This window comes from Tauraco erythrolophus, chromosome 10 (genome assembly GCF_009769465.1).
Source record: "Tauraco erythrolophus isolate bTauEry1 chromosome 10, bTauEry1.pri, whole genome shotgun sequence".
Taxonomy (NCBI): Eukaryota; Metazoa; Chordata; class Aves; order Musophagiformes; family Musophagidae; genus Tauraco; species Tauraco erythrolophus.
The window spans coordinates 15,524,925-15,537,550 of NC_141474.1; the positions used below are offsets into that span (position 1 = coordinate 15,524,925).

The 12,626-nt window shown below is 38.8% G+C and overlaps 1 protein-coding gene across 1 annotated transcript in view; it reads left to right on the top strand.

Moving 5' to 3' along the window:
* The window catches only part of DPYD (dihydropyrimidine dehydrogenase), a 367,211-nt gene that overhangs the window by 310,678 nt on the left and 43,907 nt on the right, over positions 1 to 12,626 (top strand). Inside the window, 1 exon segment of the mRNA XM_086617732.1 lies at positions 4,790 to 4,969. Coding sequence (XP_086473858.1) covers positions 4,790 to 4,969 — 180 coding nt within the window.

Consider the following 12,626-nt stretch of genomic DNA (forward strand, 5'->3'; position numbering starts at 1 on the left):
AACAGACTAGATTCTCTGACCTGCTCCAGCCTTTTGCAGTCAACTAGCAGTATATGAGTAGTATATAGAGTAGTGTAAGGATGAACTGATACAAATGTGTCTAGATCTGTGTCTCCTCTGCTGAAATCCCTGCTATTGATTGAATAGAAAGAATGCAGATGGGGACTGGGGTCCATTTTCAGCACCATCTTCCCCACCATCACCTGTCCAGCTTGGATTTCATCACATAATAATGAGTTCAGGTAAAACTGAAGATTGTGGCTTAAGAGAGAGTGGACAGAGCAATACCTGAAGAGGAGTGCATCATTTCCACTTTTTAGTGTTACAGAAAATGTTTTCTTCTCTGCAACATCTCCCAGTGGGAAAATGCAATGACAGCACTGAATAGGAATTGCTTTAGTGGGTGATCTGGCTGGAAACGCCTCAGCCACTTTGTCCAGGTTCTGCATGGATGGCACAGGTCTTCCACATAGACCTCCAGGATATGCCAAAGCTTGGACAGGAACCACATCTATTTTTGTAGAGAGCAAAACAATGGGGTTTTTTGCAATCTTTATGTTGCTCCTAGAAACATAGACTATGGACAAAATCTAAAAGGTCTTACACAGACAGAGCTCTCCGTAAATGGTGCAGGGGATCTGCCTCAGTAAAGACTTCAGAAATCAGCATCTCTTTGTTGTATAATGATTCTCTTGAAAGCAAAGGCATTTACAATGTTTTATAACTAATGTGGTAGTACCTGTCACCAATAATGAACTTTTTCTTCAAAATATGTAAATTAAAAGTTTCAGATTGATGTGAATGATTACTAACAATCATGTAACCCGTAAAATTCATTTTACACAATAATAATCTCCTGACAATTGACTCCAGTTCCTCAAGTAAGATTTGTAATGGCTCTGGATCCTTTGACAAAGTTAGGCTCAGTATTTATGTTTATTTAGGAATAGAGCAGACAAGTCATTTCTTATGCAAGACATCAGCAGGGACCTTTGCATACCTCTCCCATCATCGCATTTTGCAGAACTGTTTTACTTAGAGCCTTAGCCTGTGATTCATTTCACATCCCCATTCTCTAGTGAGATCATTTGGTGTATGTTTGATTTACCAGCAGCAAAGCAGGCATTGTGTCTTTTAGTATCTCAGACATGTCTGTATAGATTAGAATTGTAACCTATGGTTGTAACTTATACTGAACGGTTTTAGATTTCGGAGTATCAAAAGCACAATATAATTGATCACATATAGAATGTTGGCCTGCTTGTCTCTTTTGGGATGTAAGGGGCAATCGTTGGAGTCTGGATCTGGGGGAAAAGGGAGGAGGTCAGATGTTAAAAATGAAATGGTAGCAGTTCTACTGCCAAGGCAGTAAAACCTGCAGGCAATGCAGTAAAACCAAGCTCATGTGAAATTATCTCCCTGTATAGTATTACTATGTATATTATTATTATTTATTATATGAATAATATAGGTTACCTTTCTAAGCAAGAAAAATGTAACACCTTTCTCTTCTAGCCCAAGTTCTAGTCTAAAGCTAGAGACAATCAAAAGCAAGACAGCAGGACAGCACTTGTCAGCAGGAGAACTAACAGCTTCATTGTGATCTGGACCTCACTCTGTCCTGTAGGTTGCTCACAGGGCCTGTCTCTGGTCTGCCAAAGAAAAAATAATCTACTTTCTACCTAAATGTTTCGTGTGAAAGCCTGGGTCGATGAATGTTAATTTACTCATAAAACAGATTCACTCGATTGTTTAGTATGAAGGGATATTAACAGGTGCCATTTCTGCCATGCAAAGTCCAACCCTACTGCTTGCCAGAACCTGGGCTGATAAACCATGCGAGCAACTGATCCACACTTGCTCCGTTCCTTATACTCATCCATAAGCAGCTTCTGTCGGCCACAGGATAGACTGCTGGTCTGCCACAATGTGACCACATGTATGTTCTCAGTCGTGAAGTTACATTTTTGTTCAGGCGTTTGCTTCAGAGTCTAAAGGGAAGCACATTTTGCTATGTTTGGTTGGTAAAAGCATGATGCTGGGGAGAGGAGCTGAGTGGGCAGGGCTGGGTGCAATTCAGTTTCATGCTGCTGCTCTGATCAGTGTGCAAGGCATGGACAGCAGCAGCACCCTCCTCACGTTTATCTCCTGTTGAGGTGGTTTTAAGACATTAAATGCAAAGTGATAGCAACCACAAGGTGGTTCCATTTTAAATATGGCCATAACTGGACTGCTTTTCCTTCTCTTCACAGCCATAACATAAGATACCAGCAGAAGATGGGGCTCAACATTTAGCTTTGCGAGGGAGGAGAAGCATGCCTGTTGCTCAGCGCAAGCAGCAGGAGCAAAGCAGGGGCATTAATGATGTGTGGAGACGGGTCGGTTCAGTTGTTCTTCAATTTTTCCAAATGCATGAGTTTGAGTCTCACCTGGTCTATTGCCCTTCCACTTCTCCTGTGCTGAAAAGAGGGCACAGTGTCATTTAAACTGGTGATTCAGAGGCAGCCAGGTATGATGCTAAAAACCTTTCTCTGTGGTGTAGAAACTGTCATAGCTGATGAGTCAGGGAAACCTTTTATCTTGACTTTGTTCACTACCTTTTAAAATGCAGCAAAAGCTTCAACATTGATTCATGGTAGATACTGTTAAGCCTAAAACATAAGTCTCACCATCTGATACGTGCAACATAAATTTCGAAGTTTAGAATGTTTTAGAATTTGCCAAAAACATGGTAAAACTATTTCTTTTGGTTTTGTATGTGTTAATGTTTGATCTCTCTTGTTCTAGAAAAGGCCTTTAAACATAAGCACTTGCTTTTATCACAGTGAAATCAGTAAAAGGCATGTCTTTGGTTAATTATCTGCACTGTTGGGCACCGTAGTCATAAGGCTTCTACAGAAGAGGAGGATCATCTGAAACCACTTGCTAATTCTACGTCCTTCCATTTCAGATAACATTTTTCTTTAGTGGAGAGATTTACATTTTTCTTAAAATATTGCATTTTGCCTTCGGTTCTGGAATCTGCTTGGCTTTCCAGGAAAGGCAAACAGAGCACTGCACATAGACTCGCAGGATCAAATGTTAGCTTTTAGTGTGATATCATCTTCTGCACATTTTTATATTATTGCAGTTCATAACACTGCACCACAAGATGGAAAGCAGTAAAAGCCTCTTTATTTATAAGGTTATTACAGGTATCCTCCAGTGTATCTCGTGTATACGTTCTGTCAAAATATTTCAGGATTTTGACAACGGTGCTTGAACTTGTTTCAAGTGACATGACATGGCTTTTAACTGTATTTTTTACAGTTTTAGTATTTTTAAGAATAGATAGTAAAAGTGTTATGCACTAAAAAAAATAGAGAATGCCTTGGTGAACAAAAAGGTTTAAATAACATCAGTTGAATTTTGCAGTTAAATGAGCTGTACAGGAAATTATTAGGATGCTTTTCATAATTACTCTGGGAAAAAAAAAAAAATCTCGAAGTCTATGGAAGGTGTAACAGACCTAATTAATGTCCACACTGTTTCTCCAGAGAAACAGATTCTGTATAATGTAAATGCGCTGCATAGAAAGTGTTCTTTTGCTTATTTTATAGTTTGCTCTTATTTTTCCTTCTACATATGGTATTTTACAATGTGATGTGTACCTGCCTTCAGAATTGCAAGTTGTATTATCATTTCCGAAATGTGAAAAACAATTATATATTTCCTGTATTTTTTAAATGTCGATGTCAATTATGATCCAAGGTGTGTTTTCATGTCCAAGGAGTGTGGATGTGTTTGCACACGTGCACACATTTATGTTCTAAAATGGGTGGCTATTTCATTTTGTGTTCATTATGTGTGTACGTAAGCGTAGGTACTAACAGGAGCATTCTTTTTAGCTTTTAGAATAAAAGCTGAATCAGAGGCTGAAAACACTGACACATCTGGAATTTCAGAGCATTTCCAGGGACTGACAATTAATGGTACTTAACAACTCTGTACCTCGTCACTGATGGATGATTAGAGTTTAGCTCATGAGAAGGTGTTCAGAGAAGAGTCAGGGATTTTTTCTTCACTTATCATTTTGGTTGGGGGATCTCTGTAGGTTAAATCTGAGTTGTTATCCACAAAGTGGTCCAGAAGAATCCACGTAAATGGATAGACTATTCTCTGCTGTCAGTAGTTTTATGTTTACATGTTAGGCTCTGCAAGTCAGGGATCATTGCTTTATATGTTTATAAAGCTATATTGCTCTCTGTGTTTCTAAAGTATCTAAAATAAAGTGCCCTGGCCTCCTAGTACCACTGAATGGTAATTAGCAGAAAGGGACCATTCTGTTCTGTGCCTGGCAATGCTCATCCATGCTAACGGGTCAGCTTAATGGGTGCTGTTTGCTGAGACACTTTCATTGGAGCCAGAGTCTTCTCAGGGGTAACCAGTGAAAGGACAAGAGGCAGCGGGCACAAACTGGAACACAGGAAATTCTGTTTAAATATAAGAAAAAGCTGCAAGGGAGCACATTTGGGGCTGGGCTGACTTCTGAACAGCTTTCAGGTCTGGTCTAAAGGCTGCTGTTAGGAAACTTCGGCATAACTAGTGTTATTGAGTCCTTTTTGTCCTGAACTGCAGTGATGGTATCATGACATAGGATTAAGCAGCCAATTAATATACTAAATTCTTCTAGTTCTTTGCCAGTGAATTTGCAGGAAGGGTCATCTGATAATCAGTAAGTCCAAAGAGCTTGCCAATTCCATATGCTCCTCTGCCACGATGCTTCTGATAACGGACTTACATTTCATAGGTGTGCAGTGCGATCCAAAATCAAGATTTCACTGTTATTGATGACTACTGCACTGGACTGCAAGCGCTTCTTTACCTGAAAAGCATTGAGGAACTTGGAGACTGGAATGGACAGAGTCCTGCAACTGTGCGCCATCAGAAAGGAAAACCAGTACCTAGAATTCCTGATCTGATGGGAAAGGTATGTTGTTTCATTGCCATTCCTGTATAATGACACTATGTCTTGGCTTTGAATGCAATTCCATAATCATTGTATGCAGTTTCTGCTACTCTACCTTGGCAAACCACTGCTGCTGTCACAATTAGTCACCAAGCCTTTTTCCTTATGAGTATTAACAAATATCTGAAGGCAGCTTAAGAAAACAAACTTGAAATTTCTTGATATGGGATAACATTTTTACTATAAATACAGTCTCTCCACTTGATTCATAACATCATGTCTTTGAAAAAAGTGTAGGATGTAAAATTACAAACACATTGGAACAAGTTCTGGAACTGCTTGTTTGTATGAAACTCAACTTGATTGAGATTGATACTAATATTGTGCCAGAAGTTCCTGGATGTTCCAGACACGGTGCAACATTCAGGAGACATGAAAGCTCCCTAGCACTGGACCTGAGCAGCTGAGACAGCTTGTCACAAACCAGCTGTTAGCTGGAACAGTAGATCAGGTAGGGGTGGCCCTTTGATCATCATACCTGAGCATCTCATGATCTTTAATGTGTACTGACTCCTAAACCCTCTGCAAGGCAGGGAAGTTCCACTGAGGAACAGTGACACCAAATAATTTAAAAGATTCCACAAGATTCTTTAAACCTGGAAAGTCTGTGGTGGAATAGGAATGTAAACTATAGTCTCTCTGAAATCCTAACCTCTGGACTGTTTCCTCTCTGCTCTAGTAGTTCCCTGCTACAAAAGTGTCTTTGGAGATTTTTGCTAGATGCAGCGGGTTGCAGCTTCCCCAGTACTGCTCACCCTTCCACCAGGGCACTGGCTGATCCTTGCTGAGAAGCAGGGAGGTGTAACTGGCTTCCTACTGTTGCCCTGCTGCCTACTGCTCTAAGCAAAATACCTGCACAGCAGGGAAGCTGAGCTTTTGTTTCTGGTTACTAGAGGGGATCACTTTGAAGACTGATTTCAGTTACACATCATGCCTATTGATGATCCTTCCAAAATCTGATATAACACTGTTGAAAATAGTGTAAAAAGTAAAGAATTACAAAACAATAGGATTTGGAGTGTCAAACGCCTCCAAATCTCTGCTTATCGTTGCTGATGACTGGAGTTGGATTTAGCAGGAGATTAGAGACTCCTATATTGTTGTTGTTCTCTGTGGAGCTCTGAAAATTATAACATTACCTTCCAGGAGAAAAGACAATCCTATTCCTAAAGCTCTGGATAATACGCTGCTTAAAATAAAACAAGATATAAGCAGTTTCATTTTCATCTACTTATGTTAAGCAGTTAAACCAGGCTCAAAGGGTTATATCTAAACTTCCTTCCTTTAACACCTGTAGAAACATACATAGCATTTCCAACTCATGTAACAGAGATTTGTTGTAATTCTTCTTTAAGCTGCAGAGTTCTATCTTTGTTTTGCCTTTGTATTTTACTAACCAGACAACCATTGTCAAAAATGTTTCTCATGTCCTTTTGAATAAGAAAAAAAATTCTTAGTCTTTTCTGCTTATCACTACATCAATAATTAACTTTAAAAAGGTAGCGTGAAAATATACTTTAAGGAAGCGTTTAATAATTCAAAAGAATCTGAACTTGAAACAGGTCACACAAAAAAAAAAGAAAAACAAAGCCCTATGTAATCTTGTCTGGCTGTCTGTTAAACATTAAAAGGAACAAGGCACACAGAATATAACTGATTGTGTATTTGATTGCCCTTAGCACTGAATTATATCTTTGGATCATTGCTACTAAATAATAACATATAAAGTTAAGCAGGCTACATCATTGATAAAGTTGTGATATATTTTAGACATAAACTCAGGATGGCTGTTTGTCCAGGAATGAACATTCAAGGGAAAGGAAGAAAAATAATACAACACGGATAAAAGGAAATACCATGATAAATGATCCTACTAGGGGCAATCAAATACAAAGGCTTGATATCATTAATATTTATAATATCATAATTAGCAAGACTGTGCCTAAGCAGTGTTATTAGTGTAACTAATTATGTTATCATAAACTAAGTTTGCAGTATTATAGGAATCGGTATTCTTGCCTTCATAAATTATTATCAATATTGGATTTCATGTACTTGTGCCTAGTAAATTTAGTTAAGTACTGTAGTTTCATCTAGATTCAAACACAAATATCTAACTTGCTTGGCAGCAAGTCATAACACACACTTCTGATTCTCTTTCTAAAATAAATTCACTAAAAAGCATGTCTTTACTCTCTATTTGGAGAAGAGAAAATAGCCAGTTCGTGTGATGTACATGTTCTCATCGATGAAAGTAATGTGTAGGAATGTATATGTTATACATGGAGTCGAATGTGACAGCCAAAATCCTGCATTATGATTTTAAAAACTTAGAAGGAGCTATCCAAGTTTGTCTTGATATTACTGTAAGATGAAATGCTGTTTCTTCAGTAAGACTCCAACAGCAAATGCTGCTGAACTTTTGCATTCAAAAAAAAAAAAGTGAAGATGCTAATTTTGATGTGTTGTATTTTTGGTGCAGTAAATGTAAAAATATAAAGGAATCACCCTCCACGTTGTTACAAAATTCCTATTAATTTTCATGTAGAATCATGGGGATAAGAAGTTCAGACAATTGACAATTTAATGAGAAGGAACTGAGGACAAGAATTATTTTCGACAGCATCAAAACCACTTGCCTTCTGATTGTATACAAATTCATTGAGCCTCTCTCAGTTTCGAATATCTTAGAGTTAGGACCAGTCATATTCCCAGCTAAGTATGTTCATAATAGTATCTGTTTTGATTCACAGTGCAATATTGAATTCTAATGTCCATATCTTTATGTAGTGGTGCACTGTTCTTTTGATAATTCATTTTCTGTCCTGAAAATGCTGAGTGCAGAGTGTTGCCACAGGAGAGTGACACAGTAGACTTTTGTCATGAAATATTGTAGTATTTGATGACCACAGTAAACTAAAAGATAAATACTTTCTTCTAAATGGTACACCTGACATCAAACTGAAGCTGTCTTGCCATGCAGTCACCAGATAAATGACTAACTGAACAGTTACCACTGTCAGTTGTTACATTTATCACAATAATTTCCTTTCTAAACAGAAAGAATACTAACAATACTGTGCCTAAATAGTGTGATGTAAGCAGTTTAATAGCAAACATATAAACTTTTGGCTGAAAAAGGGCATTGTGTTCATTAGTACCTGTTCATGCTTCTGCATTAATGAAACTAATACTTTCATTTATAGTTTATAGCTCTTAACAGATGAGAAGCATCATAGCACTGGGAAATATTTTGGAAACTTGAGTGCTGTTTTATGTTTTTCATTATTGCAGAATGTATTTTTTGGTATATAAACCCTAAATTTGTCATCTTTAGCTAGCTAGTAGGTATTTTCTGATAGTCTTTTTGATAGCACTAGCTTTTTCCCTTTTGCTAACAGCAGTTGCTGCTGGAGTCAATGCTTGCCATTGTCCAAGATGTGACCTGTGGTACTACACTGCCTGTAATAGCAGTGAGATTCTGGCTTAGAAATGCTAACCTCAGTCATGGCTTCCAGTCACCGGGTGATACTGTTTTGCATAGCTCCACCAATTTTATTTATTCTTTCCTGTGGTTGTAGTCTTATCCATAACCACTCCAAAGACAGTCCTAGCACAGATGCTGCATCAAACTCGCAAAGGTGGACAAAGCCTCTGGCTTCCTTCCTCATTGCTTTTCTGATGGCTTATTTAGTTGTGGGGTTTTTTTTCTATGGGAGGACCTGACATTTGAAGCCTTGACACAGATGACTGTCATTAATATCACCTCTGAATCACCTTTCCATTAAATGCATGGAATAAAACTTGTCAGCTTGTCTCAGCTGTAATCTCAGCTTGCAAATCTCGACACTGAGATGAGAGAATGGCAAGGTAATGATGACACCACACTGCTTCTCAGCGACTCCCTCGAGGAAGAACTTTTGTAAAAGCACACTTACCTCAGCATGAATTTAGAGCTGAGATCAAGTGCATGATGCAATCAGGCAGGCAGTTAAGATGTAGAGCATGCTCTTACAGCCCAAAGTTATTAGGGTGGCTGCATAAGAGAGATGGAGAGCACAGGTAGTATCCTTATAATCCAAAATTAACAGAATTATGTTTTAAAATAATGTTCCCGAGTTTCTCAGGAAGATACATGACCAGGAGTGGTAAAGATAACTCTGTTCTCACCAGGTATCTGGATAAGGTACAGTATTCATCAGAGGTGCAATTTGGTCTCCTGTGTGTAGTCACTGTCTCGCCTTGTCTGTTTATTGCAGGATTCTCTTATTAGTTGCTCACTGATCTTCTCCAGAGAGCTGAAGTGATTATGTCCCAGAAACGTACTGGTGTCAGCTGGTGGTCACAGAAGTGATATAGTGTTTTTCTGTATAAACTTCCACCTAATGGCAGCTAAAAAATCATACTTAACGTATGTAACTTAACATAAATCATAGTCAACATTAACATCTATTCATGCCAGGTAGCTAAACATTAAAATATGGCAGTGTATTCAATTGGTAGGTGTGGATTATAGAAAGAGATAAATATATGTGGATGTTTCATACCTTGCTTTCAGCATCAGAAGTTTTGCAAAAACTGACCTTTGTTTGATCATGTCTAAAGGTTAAAAATTTAAAAGAAGAAAAAGAAGTAATTTAAGCATCTTGATTCCAGAAATATTCAAAACCCAAAACAAGCTGGTTTTCATAGTGGATCCTCCTCAGCTGTTAAGGTCGTGCTGTACTGAAAATGTTAAAACAATATCTGATAAAAAAGCACTTGTAGAAGGTGGTTTTCTTCAGCAGAGAGATGAGAGAGAATGATCCTGAACATGCAGAGTGTATGAACTTCAGTGAAAATTCTCATCCCCTTAATTTAGCAAGGTGCTGATTTTGTTCTCTGAATGCATGGAATTCCCATTAAGACTAAAATATGCACTTCCTTCAGGTATCTATGAGTACTAAAAGCTGAGTCTTCTGAGCAGTACAAACCTGCTAAATTCTGACTTGATTGCAGTCAAATCTAAATAGCCTTTTGTATGGCAGAAAAAAAAAACCTTGCTATACCATCAAGATTTCATGGAAATAGTAAATTAGCTCTCTCTATGAAATAAAGAAATAACATGTGAACTGCCAGCCATTCAAGGACACTATTGCAATGCATGCACCGAGTTTGACTCCCTTCAGATTCTTGAAGACCTCTGACTGTCTTCACTGACCAGAGGGTTTTACCCTTCGATTTGGAAGTGCATCTTGTTGTTCAGGAAGGCAAAGAGTAAAGATGACAAACAAATGGTGTTTGTGGCCATGTCCAGAAATACAGACTATCTCATCATATGATGGTATAGAGATTTCAACAAAAAATTAGCGATAAAGAAACCCTTTTCCCATATTGCCATCACCAGTTCTGAGAAGAGTCAGAGGGGGGGAAAAAACCTAATTTTAGACTGTTTGATCCTTTTTCCCTTTTGCTAAGGCTTGCACCTGATATGCAGCTTTCAGCCAGGCAAAGTGTCTTAAGTGTAGGCAGTATGATCAAGAAGTCTCTTAGTTTAGGATATTAGGGGAATTGTGCATCAGCGCACTCGGGGACGGCTGCCACATATGCTTGTTGGGTTGACCGAAAATAAGGCTCTGCGAAAATATGTCTGAACCAGCATCTTCAGGTAGATGAAGTAGTAAGTCCTTTCCTCCTGCTTCCCCCTCTCAGTCTTTCACCTTCTCCCCCTGACATGACAAAAGGTCTCCACAGACATGGCTTCAGGTGGGAGCCCCATGGTCCCTCTGTGGAGCATCACCCGTCGCGTTTCGGGGAGCGCCAGTGGAAAAGCCCTCTGCACCCCACTGCACAAGTCAACGCTTACCGGGTTTGCTGCCATTGGTGAACCCCCCAGCATTTGCAAGCCAAAGCATTACGAGCAATCCCTGGCCTGACCGATTGTAGGAAAAAGGACCTCTCTAACATTATTTTTTTTTAGTAACTGGTCTGTTATGGAAGTTTATGTTGTGATTATCTACAGTCGCTGTTTCTCACGGAGACCGCAGGTTGTTACATAAAATGTATCTTCCCTAACGGTGAAACCATTTGCAGTAGAAATGGAATAAAACAAAAGGAACTAGGATTATTAAAGTGGATTTGAAGTAGTTTAATCTTTGTGGGTTTTAAATGTACTGTATGCTAAATTTGCTTCGAGCACCGAGTTTAAAGTTTCATATTCACAGCCAGTAAATGTGGCTATTAAGAAACAATGTATTCACGTTAACTCCTTGGCTGTGGCGGTTTTAGTGCATTCACTGCTGGCAACGGACATCAAGCCAGGAAAATCCAACTCCTGATGCAGAAGGATTTAAAAAAAAAAAATCCAGACACTGCCAAAAATACATAATTCTTTTTTTGTACTCTGCAGTTTGTTTTACTTAGGGAAACGGCCTGGTCATACCCTGCAGCATGCATTCATTACAGTGATCTTTGACTGCAGATGCAGAGTAATAAGATGCATATTTTAGTGCTTATTATAATACCCTGTCCAAAACAACTTGACAAATTTGTGATTTCGACAGTATCTCATTTTGCTGGCTGCAGCGCTCTGTGATTGCCTGGTCCACGTGGCTCCCAGATTATGCATACCACCAATACTGCTCATTAAAATGGCCACAGTTCACCAGTTCGGTAGCTTGGAACGAACTTGGAATGAATTATTATACAACAAAGAGGCTGCTGTCATGCAGAACAAAAGACAAGCAAAAGAGAGCTTTGGCTTAATGAGGCTAGTGAGTGTCTCCCCTGCATCACCAGCTACTTGACGGCCTTTGAGCATGGATTTTTTTCTCCACAGGCCAAAACCTTTGGTCTATTATTTTGTGTTTATGCACCTTGAGGCTAATATACATTTTAATATGCTGCACATGGAGAAAAAAATCAGCCATTAGATTAGAACATGTGCACTCCCTGTTAAGTTAATGACAGCCGAACATAGAGATAAATTTAGGTTTTCATATTTAATTATAGCACAGCGCAGTACGTTTAGCAAGGATAAATTGCACTATTATTATGCTTCATTTTTTTTGACATCTTTTCATATTAACCATGCACACTTACCCCCACTTCCTCCCCAGTGTCACACATAATGTCTCTGTGCATCATCCTTCTCTAACACCATTAATTTTTATTCTGTACAGATGTGTATGTATTGTTGTATTTGTTACTTAGGGTTAGCTTGCTGGTTGGATAAACCCATTCAAACAGCATTTGTGTTAGGTGATCTACATAAGCAATAAGGACAGAAAAGACATAAAAGGAACTGGCCTGCATGGCCAGACATGGCTTCTCACGTCTGTTCCCAGAGCAGGGTTCCCAGCCCTTCTCCCCCGGATGTTTTCAGCGCAGTGCATGCTGTCTGTGACTGCAGAACGGTAGCACCTTTCTCAAGCAGCTGAATTAGAAAATCCAGAGAAATAACGCATGGAAGGTTAAATGATTTCTGTGGAATTCTGTAATTGGATAATGTTAATATGGGCAATGGTGGTGTTAATGTAAATGATCTCTGTTTTGAAGAACTTAGCATTGTTTTATGGTATAGGAACTAAAACAGTGCTAATGTTGCTAGGCGGTATGTGCTGTTTGTCGGGGCTTGTAC